This window comes from Etheostoma spectabile, chromosome 9, assembly GCF_008692095.1.
Source record: "Etheostoma spectabile isolate EspeVRDwgs_2016 chromosome 9, UIUC_Espe_1.0, whole genome shotgun sequence".
Taxonomy (NCBI): Eukaryota; Metazoa; Chordata; class Actinopteri; order Perciformes; family Percidae; genus Etheostoma; species Etheostoma spectabile.
Genome location: NC_045741.1, coordinates 35,537,831 through 35,552,692, shown reverse-complemented (window position 1 = coordinate 35,552,692; position 14,862 = coordinate 35,537,831). Strand labels below are relative to the sequence as shown.

General features: G+C 40.7%; 1 protein-coding gene across 2 annotated transcripts in view; it reads right to left on the bottom strand.

The window, feature by feature from the left end:
* The window catches only part of glis1b (GLIS family zinc finger 1b), an 81,108-nt gene that overhangs the window by 15,066 nt on the left and 51,180 nt on the right, over nt 1–14,862 (bottom strand). For both annotated transcript variants that reach the window (XM_032524798.1, XM_032524799.1), the window contains exons 7-8: nt 11,966–12,107; nt 8,252–8,432 (exon numbers count right to left, since the gene is read on the bottom strand). In XM_032524798.1, the coding sequence (XP_032380689.1) occupies nt 8,252–8,432; nt 11,966–12,107 (323 nt within the window). The remainder of the gene's footprint in view (nt 1–8,251; nt 8,433–11,965; nt 12,108–14,862) is intronic.

The following is a 14,862-nucleotide window of genomic DNA, read 5'->3' as shown; positions in this document are numbered from 1 at the left end:
GTGGCTTTGTGAAAGGCATTTGGCAGAGAGCGGCCAATGAAGGAAGATGGTAAACAATGTCAAATGAAAGTGTGAGAAGCTGCGGCGCGTTCCTGCCTCCATGCTAAATTTATTGAACATTACAGAGCTGTAGGACATAGCTTAGGCCCACAATGTTTATGACTTTGACTATGACAATTAAGATCATCTTGAAACCGTAATACCACCTCTTTTTTACTCTTTATAAGAGAGGTCACAACAATTTTGCTCCTGTATGTTGTCCTTTTGTTTGCCTATCTCATGAACACATGAGCCAAAAACACATGAAGATATGGCATCGGCCATCTAAATCTAGGATTTCTATTATAACAACCAGTGGTGAAAGGTAACTCAGAACATTTACTTAAAAGTTGTACCTACTGTAAGTACAGTTTTGAGATACTTCCCTTGAGTACTTCTATTTTATACAACTCTATGTTTGTACTCCACCAAATATCTGAGGGAAACTACTTTTTACTCCATTCAGTTAAATGCAAGCTTATAAAATATGATGTTTCTTGAAAATTGAAATACCCAGTAAAATAAGCTCCATCTCAACCAGCTAAATATTCAGTAAGAATAATTAGTGACAACTAGTAACGTTAGAAAAACTACAACACCCCATCGGATCTAGCTAGACCGGAAACAAAACAACAAGCATGCAGCACACACATGTTTGGGCGGCCAACAGAGGTGGGTAGAGTAGCCAAAAATTGTACTCAAGTAAAAGTACTGTTACTTTAGAATAATATGACTCAAGTAAAAGTAAAAGTAGTCATACAAATAATCCTGGTTTGCGTTGCCTTGGCGACGTTTTGCTTCAGACGTCTTTGCTAGGACTGTAAAGCTAACCTGTCGCGCTGCTGAAACGAGTATGGTCACATGACTGAACAACGACGTGTGATTGGTTAAGCACAGTCACGTGGTAGAGCCTTCAGCGGAAGACTCTCTCTCTGTCAAAATAAAACATTAAAATGAGACGTACGCTGGGGTAAAAACAATGAAGCGTAGTAACGAGTAACGAGCTCATTGTAGCCTGATGTAGCGGAGTAAGAGTACAGTTTCTTCTTCACTAATCTACTCAAGTACAAGTAAGAGTATAGTGATTTGAAACTACTCCTAGAAGTACAATTTTTTCAAAAACTTACTCAAGTAAATGTAACGGAGTAAATGTAACTCGTTACTACCCACCTCTGGCGGCCAAACAGTAGTAACATAACTAATCGCTTCTCAGCGAAAATCGCCGTTTTGAATGGGAAAATGTCATCCACATGAATCGTGTAGATCCAAAGAGTTATTATTTGGTGCACCGGTGCCCTAATGACCGTTATTTACCGGACCGAATAGCAACACGGATTTGGATGCCTTGTTTTGGTGCCACTTAAATGCCTTGATGCTCTAAAAATGACTACATATATATATATATATATTATATATATATATATGTATATATAAACACACACACACTACCGGTCAAAAGTTTGGGGTCACTTCGGAATTTCCATTGCACTCCATTATAGACAGAATACCAGTTGAGATCAGTTGCATTGTTTTTTTAACCAGCGCAGCAGTTTTCAGATTACATTATGTGTTTACATATTGCAAAGGGTTCTCCAATGTTTTCTCAGTTAGTTTTTTTTAAATGATATCAGATTAGTGAACAGAATGGGCCTTTGGAACATTGGATGAATGGTTGCTGATAATGGGCAATGTAGATATTGCATTAAAGATCAGCCACCCACTTAGATCAGCTGGTATTCTGTCTAACATCGAGTGGAATGGAAATTTGTAAGTGGACCCATACTTTTGACCGGTAGTGTGTACACACTACCGGTCAAAAGTATGGGCCACTATATATTATATATATATATATATATATATTATATTATATATATATATATATATATATATAATATATATATATATATATATATATATATAAATAATAGATATATATATATTATATATATATATAAGATATATATATATTATATATATATATATATATATAAATATATATCTTTCGGTTCAGGCACCGTTTTAAAAGTATCGTATCATGTTGATAAGAGCATTAAAATGACGAAAAGAAAAAAATTAATGGGACAAAAAGAAATCAAGGGACATTTAGAATAGATACATTTTTTTTTTAAATGTGCGATTAATTGCAATTAATCGCGAGTTAACTATGACATTAATCGCGATTAAATATTTTAATCGTTTAACAGCACTACTGATAATCCAGCAATGCAATATAACATGGAGAGAGGCCATTTTGCCACCTAATTAAGACTTTTAAGTACATTTTGCTACCAGTACTTTTTACCACTCAAGTAAAAATGCTTTTAGTCATGATGGGATTCGTTTATAGTGTGGTATTTCTGGCATGTCAAGGCTCTAAATGCTTCAGACACCACTTCTTATTAATATATTTTTGAGAAAAAATTAGGGACTCTCCAAATTTCACATTTTGCAGAATTAACATTAACATGGAGCGGATTGCAGTAGGACTGAAACATTTGGAAGAAACAGATCATATACATGTTCATCTGGGTTTATTATATTTAGGTGTTTGATTGTATATGGACTGCACTTAACCACCATGTCCATCTCTACAAAACTGAGGAAGTTTGTGTGGCACCTTGTGTTAGTCCAGCTCTGGAGAAGCTAGCTGTTAGGGGTTGGCACTGGCCCAGTGCGTGGCCATGTGTTCCTTCCAGAGAGCAGCATTCCCCTAGGAGCTGCTGTCAGCACAAACTCAGGAAACAGTTATACTGTTCATATTTTTACAAGCTGCCTCTATGTGCAGCTAAAGTGAATCATAAGCTAATCACTGCCAGCTGCCCCCAGCCCTGCTCTCGTTGGTCTTTAGCTTGCTAGCAACTCAGGCTGAAGGTATGAGGGGAATCGTTCATTTGTCACCTTAATCTCTTCCCCGATATTCATCTTCATTGACCATCCTGCACTACTGCTTTTTTCAGCCCATTCCTGTCCCACTGCAATTAAAGGGAGATTTGACCGCTGACCTGTTGATTCCTCAAGGTAAAGTTGGAGGGGATTTTAAGGTGAGGCAATCAGATTGATGGACTAAATTTTATAAATATTCAGAAGGTTTAGAGGTTAGAGAGAGTGTGGACAGATGTGTAAAATACCCTTGTGTCCTGTCTACTATAACAGATGGATGTGACCTTTATTGTATGACGAGTGTGCCGGGAGGAGAGGGATGTGATGAGCTAGAAGGTTTATAAGACCTCATTCTTTGCTCACTGCAAGAACACAGCTCCGTGACTTTGACTTCAGTGGCCCAGTAAATGTTTCTGTGAGTAATATGGGAATGCTGATGTCATTCTGGGAATACGTTTTGATTCAGCACAGAAGTTCATGACTAAACACCGATCTTACAACAAGAAGATGAAAAGGACTCAACTTAGACTATTTTCCCTGAAGCCACACGAGTGCCCTCAAGTCCAGACAAAATGACTTGTGTTTGGGTATGCGGACACGGATGTTGCCTGCGACCATTGTCCAGAAACATTACTTCATGTTGATGCACTCTTGTGTTAAAGAGAAGATGCCCTTGAAGTCTGGGCTCTTTGTTTTTTACTGAGGAATGATGGAATGGAAAGAAAACCTAAAGATTCATGAGGCGTCCTGCTCTGCTCCTCGTTCATCTTCCTACACCTGAAGCTAGCTATCCCACTAGGGAGCGTGGATCAGACTCTGTCCTCCACAGACCCTACGTTCTCCACAAACACCCTCTGTCTCGCCTCTCATCTCTCTGACCATTAAGCCCCTCTGATGGATGATGGGGGCTTCTTTGGCGCAGATTGGTGGGAACACTTATGGTTCTGGTTAGCAAGCTAAAGCTGTGCTTGGGAGAGAGACTACAGCATCCTGGCTAAAGCTAATCTAAAGCTAAGCCAGCCCTGCAGGCCCCAGTGTGAATAGCATAGCCAGGGCTTGGGATATGTTTTGGGGCCCCGAAAGCTCCCCCTTAGTCCCAGAAAAAGATAAATGCCCTCAACACAAAGGATCCATCTTTAATCACAGTCCTTTCCAGAGGAATTTGACAGCAAATCATCCAATTTTTTTCTGTGAATTAACCGTTTGTGTAGACGGGTTAATTGAAGACTACACATTAATGACCGAGCACCACAAAATGAGTGACCACATACTGTCATGAGCGACAACCTCAAAAGTATTTCTGTTCAGGCTGTGAGATTGACACTTGTTCTGGATCATTGTAGAATGATAATGGCTGAAAGACAGAGAGTGTAGAGTTACGAGCCGTGAACGTCCCCCTTCAGAGCAGGAACTCTTAATGTAGCTCTGTGCCGCCACTCTAATTCAATTAGCCTGTGTCAATCACTGCTGAGGTATCAAACCACCTCAGACTAATATTTGCAGAGGGGCTCTAATATCAATACGCAGGTAAAGGCTGTAGACTCTCCCCTCCGCAATTATATAACCACATATGGCTGAGGCAGTGAATGACAACATTTACCACCCATCTCTCTGTGAGCACAGGCCGGCATCATCGAACAGCTATGAGAGAGGCCTTACAGACACACTCTCACTCACACAAGCACTCGTGCCATGCCGATCGCCAAATGTTTTTAAACTGGCATATTTTAATATTAGCTTCAGAAAAATGACACTGGTATTTACAAAGTAAAAAGACTCTAAATGGCCCATTTGAGCCAGAGTAAACACATTTAGCTATGAGGTCAGAGGCTGCCACACTAGAGGCAGGTTAGTTTGATAATTTTGTCAAAATGTTTAATGTCCTGTTAAACCGTTTGGGAAAAACAAGTGCGGCACTGATATTGACTTTGGCAGCAGCCTGTATACTCAAGGCTTTAAACATGTAAATCAAATGCTCCATCTTCATACAAATGTGAGTAGACGTTTCATGCCCGGCTGGTTGTACTGCAGGTCCCCTGCCACAACTCGCTTTTTGACTCCTCACCCCACCCTCCGTCCTCACTGGTTGATGAACAGATATGGCACTACAGTATGTGTGTGTTCATTTATGGCTGCTTTATAGGTCAAACATCTTGATTTGATGAAATCTGTAAATTTGGAAATTGCTGCAATTTTAATGCATTGTCATCACGTCACAAGTATGTAGAAGCTTGGGAATGAAGCACGGGAGATTACTTATATGGCATAATAGGCACTTAAGTTACATATGTTAGGAAAAAGGGGATTCTCACTGCCAACCATTCCCATTTTCACACACACACAATGTTCAGATGTTCCTCATCAAGCACCAAAAGGAACAGACCCAGGTCTCACATCCAATAATGTCACCCTGCCTGTGTAACCGCTGTTACAGCATCCCCTACTCAGGTCCTTTTCACTTTCCATTTCTGTCCTCGCACCGGTAACTCTGCATGCTGTAGAGAAAGAGGCACTGAAACCACAACGTCATTTCGACAGCGTTCTCCTCCTGCTTTCAAAGCTTGAAACAACACATTGCCTTCCAGATGCTTCCAGGCCGACCCGGCGTCTCTGAGTGGCGCTCGGACGTTTACATCTAGGCGGTTTGGCCGCGCCGGCCTGCTGCACTGTTTGTGCTGGAAGTCGAGCAGTCTGCTGTGCCTCACACCCCAATCACACGCAATCATGTGTGTTTCCTGGATAACTATATGTAAACTCCTCTCACTCACACATACGGAATACAAATACATGCACAGCTCTTAGAGTAATAAAGACATCAAACCTCATTCTGTCATGCACCTATGCTGTATACACTCCCATAAAACTGTATATACACATACAGACACCCATAGAGCGGACCATAGAGTGAAAAGAAAGCATGTTTACGTAACACGATAACTTTTGTAACACAGGGTTTTCAATGCTTGATTCCACTCTTTCTCAATGTTATTAAACTGTAAAAATCTGTTTTCCTTTTCTACCTCCCTGGTTTTCGGCACATTGTTTAGTACAGTACACACTGTGCCTCCTGACGACACCCGGGTTCTGTAGCTCTGCTGGCTCTTGAGGGAAATCATGCGCACTAATAGGAAACATGCTGTGCCTCACGCGCGCGCACACACACACACACACGCACACACGCACACATGCATGCACGTACGCACACACACTTGGATACTCTCTATTATCTAAAGTAAGGGGTAGCTTTCTAAAACTGTTTCAATACAATAATTCATGTATTCTCGATACAGTCAATACATTTCTTAATTGAATTTACAAGAAATTTAAAACAGGACTGAATAAATTCATTTTCTTCTTTCCCAAAGATGTAGCAATACTGGCACACTTACATAATAATACTAAATTCAGATGTATTGCTTTCTCTTTTAAAGTATCCCCAGTTGAACACATTTTCACAATTATCTCGAAGATACATCATCGTTTCAGATCGCATACTTTAATGCCAGACATTGTTTGCATTTGGTGTATGATCCCCCAACAAATCAAGTGTCTGATTGTCTGTAAAACAATTCAAACAAGAAGATTAGTACAGTTGTACAGTTGTACTGTAATAGTTTGGTAATGTTCTCTGTTTTCAAATGTGTTGGTTCATGTCATTTGAGGATAATACAGCTCACAACATAAACACCAAACGATGATCCTATCACAGTTTACTCTCATTAAAGTGTGAATCATGTCCGGCCAAGCGGTTTGGTCATCGCGCTGATGCTGTTGTATCCAGTGGAGATGGGGGACCTTATGAACACCAAGTTCAGTGCCAGAAATAGAGCTAGTTATGTGTCACATTGACCCTGGGGTGACCAGCACAGCCCCTCATCCCACAAGGGGATGTCTTTAGGGGTTGTGGAGTTGAGTTTCTTTCCAATAAAACAGCCAAATGGGTTTGTCAGCAGGACCGAGAAGCTTAACCTAACATGATCTAAGTGGGTTGGCCCTGCGGATCTGCCTTGATTCAGGATGATAAATAGCTGAAAAACAATGGAAGCGCAGTGGGTCAAAATCAGTGTGAGGATCATAATACTGTCAGCAGGAAGTATAGAGGAAGAAAGTTCAACTGACCTGTGTGTGTTTGTATAGTTATATGCATACCTAAATGTTACTGTGTGAAAATGGTAGGAGGATTCCGTTTTGTTTGAGAAAACCTGTTCATGTTCTTGCCCTATGAAGGTAAATATGGTGCAAAATGTGAGAGCACGTAGATGGGATGTGAGCACTTATAGAATACGAATTGAGATTATTTGGTGGAATAGCAAGCTTGCGTTAGCAAACTAACCCCGCTGATAAATAAATACATTTTAGTTATCCTAACACTTTTATCACTCAAACCGAAACACTGGCGGTGAGCTCCAGGTCCTGCAGCCGCGGACGGACCGCCATCAGTGGGTATAACACGAGCCTTTTAAATTAAAATGTATTTATTTATAAGTGTGCTGGTTGGTTAGGTTGATAATGCTAGCTTGCTATTCCACCAACACTGGCAGTGAGCTCCAGGGGGGTTGTGCCACTGCTGGAGCTCCCTGCCAGTGTTTCAGTTGGACTGTTAAAAGTGTTGAGATAATTAAAAGGTAGTTACAGTATTTAGAAGCGGGCTGGCTGCTAGTTAGCTAAAGCTAGCTTTCATGCTACATAAATAAGCCAGAGTTGTCCCTCATCTGGCAATAGAAACCCTGATGTCCCCCCCCTCCGTCCTGTTGGCTCAGAGCTCCACAGACTAAGTCCACAGGTACAAATTAGTTTTGCACCAAATGTATCGCAAGAAGTGTTGCAAAAGTCGAGGGGGCAGACTCGCTGCTGTGTGATGCGAGAGAGCACATTGCAGCAACAGATTGGAGAGGTTGAAATCACTGAGTTGTGGTTGTACTGGAAAAGTGACTGAAGTGAAAAAACAACAACAAAAAAAACAGTATAGATTTTTTTTTACAAGCTCTCAAATCATATTCTACAAGTGCTCACATCGCATCTATGCGCTCTCACGTTTTGCACCATATTTACCTTTATATTGCTCTATCCATTGAGTGTTCAGCTAGAGAAATTTAACCTTACCAGACTGTGATGTCATATGACTTTACTGCAGAGGCCGACCAGAAGACGTTTTGGTCATGAGACAGGACTGTGACATGACATGACATGAATGTTTGTTGAATTTTCCACTCATTAATCGGGAAATGTACACTTCTTACCAGGTTTAATATTTCCTGCCTCAACTTACTTTAACAGGGCAAGAATAAATATGTTGCATCTCCAAAGCTGAATACATCCATGAAAAACTCACCCATCTCTTGTGCCGTCCATGGCAGCCAGTGGGGACAGGTGATGAGGACTGCCAAGGTCCCGGTCCAGTCGGTGTTGTCGGGAGGGCAGGTCCGTGGAGGAGACGGAGGTGGGGTTGGGGTTAGGGGAGAGGAGCTCAACTGACGCACTGTGATGGGGGGTGCTGGAGCCAGGGTACAGGCCTGAAAGACAAACAAAGCTAATTCAGTAAATGTGCCAAATAAACTCTAGGGCCCTGAGCTCCATCTTTCCTTTGAGCAAATTAAAGGCCATTTCATGGAAACGGGATTTTGTTTTGACAACCTTCATCCAATCAGAGAGCTTCGTAAAAGAAAATTTCTGTGTTTGTGCTGTTTGTAATTTAGGGTACATTGTTTTGTGCTGCCGCGGGGATTGGCCTTGTTCGTCCTTTCAGCTGTTTGTTCTTAATACATGATAATGAACTAAAATGTTACATGTGTGTGAACGGTGACTTAAAACGGTAGGGAATTTAAAAGCGGGAATAGGGTTACTGTTTAGCCTCTGTTTTGTGTGTTTGTGCACGCTGACCTTCACTTTTAGGGTTATGTGAGTACATGCAGATGTGTATGCCATGTATTTCTGCACATATGTATGTACAATGTACTGTATTAGTGTCCTTTTAAAAAAATGTCTTACATACTGCTGGTAACGTGCAGAATAAAAAGAAAATAGTATCATTTCCTGACTCTGTTCCAAAATGTCCAATATGTCTTTCGCTATTCCACCATTGAGTATTTGTAATCCTATTTGATTAAGATTTTGTTGACACAGTGAACTGTGGGGGGCATTGTTTTCTCCTGTAGCTGGCTGCATGTTGCCAACTTTTCTACTGTTTCAAGCTGTGGGCTCAAATCTAACACTGATCCATTTTTCCTATTCAGAATGCAAACTAAGGCTGCAATTAATAATCATTTTTATTCTTAGTGAAAAACTTTAAATTTCCAATGCCTAATTTGAAAATGTTGTGTTTTGTCTGACCAATAGCACATAGCCCAAAAGTAGTCATTTTGCAGTCATATAAAACTGGGAAAATAAGTATACTGTATGTCTTTTCATTTAGAAAGCAGCTTGTGTTCAGCAATATGTGCATGAGTACCATCTTCCTGAAATCTGTGTCAATTTCTCACCACAGTGTGCATGTTGTCCACCAATCTTTAGAGCTGCGCTTGCATATATCAGTAAACAGATTCGCTGTATAACATCTGACCTTTTCATCAGCCGCCTTGACAAGTTTCTAATCTGAAAATATTACTCCAGAGAGCGACGAGAAATCACAGTGAAATGAAGAACTAGACACTGATTCTTGTTAAGAGAGCTTATACTGGATCTCCACTTGTTCTTCCAACACAATAAATCTACTCCCTCCATCTTCTGCTCCATTTGTCTGATTTCTTTCCCAGCATCCACAAGGAGAGTGGCGAGCCGGTTGCCTTGAGAGGTTCACCAGCAATGAGAGGGGAGGACAGGAGGAGATGAAAGGAAGGGAAAAGATCGGTGCTCCTGGTTTTGCCGTTTCCAGGCCCAGCTGTTCTCAAGTGGAAGCATGCCGGGGCCTGATCTGACAGCACTCTGAAATGGTTACAAGCTTGATTCATTACCCACAAATCATCAATCACAGACCTTAAATGTTTTCCCCTTTAGCCCCAACATCTGCTACCAGACCGGCAAAACAGTCGACAAATAATGGCTGTGATTGCCTAAATTTCATCGCTAGTTCCTTGTGGAGGTAGAGTGAGAGGATCTGATGGCACTTTTTACTGGTTAGTAGAGAATTATGTTCTGAAGATGTTGTTTATTGGCTCTAAAGTGCCTCTGGTCGAGTTCAGGGAGACAGCTCTGTGTGAGAGGAATACGGAGAGGTATATCAGCCATTCAGCATAATAGCAGGAGCATGTAAACCTCTGCACTAAAACTATGATGAGTGCTTCCTCTGGTTAATCAGGGAACACTCTAATTATGCTCTATAAAACAGAGAGGGGCTTCTCGTAAGTCTCACTGCAGCCATGTGAATAAGAGCAGACTTATAACCGGTGAACAGGAAAACAAGTTTAGCTCTGCCTGGAAGCATGACTCATTTTCTGCTCCACAAGTGTTAATGATGGGATAGCTGCCCACTTTGCCCCACCTCTTCCATACATCCTATTGGGCCTGCAAAGGGAAACTCATGTAAATGGGGATCCTGAATGGCAACCTGCAACATCTTTGCTGGCCTTGAATAACACTGCATCCCTCAATGCTTTGGCATTGGGTTACGATCGAGGTCCTTGGGGCTTTAAACTATTTAAAACAAGATAGCAAGCAACATCAACTCGGACAGAGGGAGGCTGAAGGAAAAAAAAGCCAAGACTCAGGGGCCCGGTATGACATTGAAAGACAAGTTGAGCGTTCATGGTCGTCAATGGTGCGCCGAGTTCTAGCAACAATAAAAGAGAGCAACGGGGAGCCTGGATGGAGTACAGGCAGAAAAAGAGGACAGATGTGTTCATAAACGGGGAATCTCTTGTCTTTAAGATTGTTATAATCGATTTATCTCTCTCCTGGTCCCAATCCAAAGTAGTGTTGACATTTGGTGGAGGTCAAATTCATCAATTAGAAAAATGAAAGTTTAAAGGCCACATGTGATGAACAAAAGTTTCCATTTGCAGTGGTTTGTAATGGTTTTTGCAGCATTTGTATGACATGATGACAGATTAACATGATATGGTTATGAAATACAAACCAAACAAACTTCCTGCTAAACTTAAATAGCAGAGTAGAGTCCATAAGTTAAAATGTTGACATGAAATGTGTATAAGCATTTAAAGATAAATTATAGTGGTTTAATTTGTTTGTGTTTGACCAAAGGCGCCGTAAGTATGATTTTTACTGCCTGAAAGCACAAAATCTCCCTAATACATCTGCAGGAATGTTGACATGGCTGTTGATGACCACCATGACTCGGTGATTGCCTTGCCAGGTGTTGGGATTGCTGGCGGTTAGACTTCACTTGCTGGCCTGTTCTTCTGTTTTGGAACAAATACTCTATGGCTCATCAATATTTTGAGACATGGCCAGTCTTTTTCACTCACATTTTGAATTGCTTAACCACAGAGGATGGTGCTACTAATCGTGTCATATCATATGTTGTATTCAAGCCCAAAAGCAAAGGATAAGAGGTATTTATGTCATAATTAACTTACATTCTAGCATCTTTTGTCAAAGTATAACATATGAAAAGTGTTACAAGAAATTTTGAATACAATAATAATAGTAATAATAACAATAATACTATTAAATAAAAAAATCTATTATGAGGGATTGGGAGAAAATTATGCCACAGACACAGTCCCAATGGCTAGTGATTGGCAGTGATCAAAAAACATATCTTGAGACTACAAGAAGGCAAATGAATGATAAACGTTTTTCATTGTCATGAACAATTTGTTTTCTTTAATGTTATTATTTAGTGTTACAAATCTCTTGCCAATAAAGATTTATGGGGTGTGAGTTGTGTGTGCGTGTGTTTGTGTGTGTGTGTGTGGGTGGTGGGGGGGGGGGGGGGGGGGGGGGCGAAATACAGGAGAGAAACACTGAGACAGAGACTAGAGACCTGACTTGTTGCTGCTGACAAAGTATTAGATTACTCAATGCTTTCATAAGGAGAAGAGGTTACATAATCAGGGTGTTAGATGACAGAGCAGCCTCCTGTGCGCACCTGCGAAGATGTCTTGGCCCAGTCCAGGAGAACAGCCATCTTTGCCGTTGTAGAGGTGCTGCGAGGAGGTGGAGCTCTGGAGGTGTTGCATGGACAGACAGTCACTCAGGACGTCCTGCTCCAGGTGAGGACAGGGCCGAATCTGTCAATCACAAACACAAGAATAAACAAAGCAAATGTTTACAAGAAGTGATGTTGAGTTATTTACAGAGAACTCCATCTGGTTTGCAAGATTACACAACCTCAGAACAAAGCATAGGCTCAGTTGTGTCTATTTGTAGGCTGGAGCCCATGTTTTTTTTTTTTTACTCTTTTTGTGTACTAATGCGAATGTAATGTTAATTTGAAACAGTAACTCAGAAAATGGGAATGCATTGTCAGTCAGGGGGAACCAAATGAAAAGATCACACACTCCTTTTTGAGTCATGGACATTGCGGGTAAGTGATCACTGTACCAACTCAGAGCCAATGCAAGATTGCTTCTGTTTCTCTCACTGCCAACAGTAATGGAGGCAACTGAAGACACATTTCAACTGGAGAGTCGATCACACGCCACGCAGAAGAAACTTAAACCTAAGGAGAGTTGTGTCAGTTGGAGAAATGGGACATCTGCCTTATGGATCAGTGGGGCAGCTGACCTCTGTACTGTACGTCAGTGGATTTCTCTGTAATAAAACATTACAGTTGCTGAGGTACACACTAGGACTGTATTAACAACCACATCTTTCCTTTACTCAGGAGATTTACCTTCAAAGAACCTGTAAATTCAACACAGGGACTGGGACAGTACTTTAGCTGATTATCAGAAGTACTGTAGGTAGAAAGAAAAAGCACTTCAGACCAACAATGTATAACACAGCATTGTGTGCACTGACTGGAGAAAGGAGAATCAACCAAAGGTCTCAATTGCATCAACTTTGGCTCCAATATCGGAGGATGCTTTATAGACAATCAATGGCAGTGGACATGATCTGCTACAGTAGATTTACTATTTATTCATAAAACCTTAGACGTCCATTGTTGTCCACAAACTCATACAACTCATACAAACATCAATGAGCCGCAAAGTTGCACTGGGTTCTTTAATTATGTTGAACAACAATACAATTTTGCTGACCTAACCAACATTGTTATTAAAATCTACCCAGTTTACATCACTAATAAAACATAAGTGTTAAAACAGATGTATCAACCATATTCAATTTCAAGGGTTTAACAGCTATATATTATCAGGCTAACGTAGCTCGGTTGGCAGGTTCAGTTAAACCTGGCAGTATTTGTGCAGTACAACCCTTTTAATTTAGTTAATTCCAATGTAATTATAATGCTTTATTCACAAAGCTTTATTCACATCCCATTTTAATTCAGTAATGTGTAAATCTCCACTTAGTAAACACGTCATCCAGCTGTGCAACAGGCTCCTTTCGTTTGATTCCAATAAACATGGGTTCATTTCATTTGGAAATCAACATGTAAACCTCTTAAAATTGTGAATCAAGTTTGGTTTTGTAAACCATGCTCCGATATCAACCATCTTGAATAATACATATTTTGTTGTATAATAGTAAAAGTGATAACTTTATGATGCTAAGAGGCAATTAAAACCTGTCAGTGTTGCTGTGAGTCATTTGGACCGGTAAGAGTGTATTTTTTGTAAAACAAAGTGTTCCAGTTACAGATGACAAAGCCAATGTTGTCCACCAAGGTTTTGTCTTCATCATCATTCTAACCCTATCAATCTGTCCCTCTGTCTCTCTGTGTCTGTCTGTCTGTCCATCCATCCACAATGAAAATCAATTACACATTTTGATTTTGTGGTTGGAAACATTCTACAGCATTATCACAACTATCTAGTTCATTGACAGCAACAAGCCAAGTGGACAGATAACAGCTTTATCTGTGTGTGACTTACATCTTTTAAGACCTTAGGCCTATCCCGCCGCTTACATTTACAGGTGATTGATTGAATTTTATAGCTGGCATAATTCATGTTATGATTTCAAACTTAGATACTGTATGTAAATAAACGTGCATGTGCTTGGGGATCCTTATGAGGGCCCTGCAAACTATTCATCACGTGTAATTGGGGCTCTGTTCTCCCCACAGCGACACTCCTAACAGTTTTTCTCTGGACTGTTCCAAGAGTGGAGTAAGAGCATTTGTTTGACATTTGTCCATAACATCTGGTCACTGGGGTATTCCACAGTACAGCTTATTAACAATGCTACAAGCACACATGTGTTTCCCTTTACGGCGCTAAGCAAAGAAACACATCATCCAGCCTACCACTATCCAGCCCCTTCCACAACAATGAGCCCATTCTCTGTTATTTACCCGCATCCAGTCAGGGAAAGAATGGGCTTTTTACCATGAACACGAGGAAATGTGGTCAAACCTGATCTATTGTTGGAAAAGCGATTCTCAAAGACACCCCTCTACTAAACCCTCAATCATCCAACCCCTCAAATAAGCCAACTAGATGGATCTGTGGATAATGTACATCAGAGCTGGCCCGTTTGTTAAACCTGTATCCCTACTGTATTGACTTGAGTTAAGTCATGCTGAAAACTGCACAGTAGCTCTTCAGCAGACCACTGTGCTCTACATGATACGAAAGCAAAGCAACCAATATCAAAATTTGTTTATTTGTACCAAGGGAGATTTGTCTTGGACAAAAGGCTGACACATAAAAACACATATATTATATACATACATGGACAGACACAGGACATTAGGAACATACAATACAGTGTGCAACACAAGTGCAAACAATAAAGTCATTCCACCCCTCCTCATACCTTATGGCCTGAGTTTAAGAGATTTACTTATATGGAAATGAATACGTTTTAATATCTGTTGAGGTATCTTTTATGTTTACCTGGGACCCTGTCACGTCA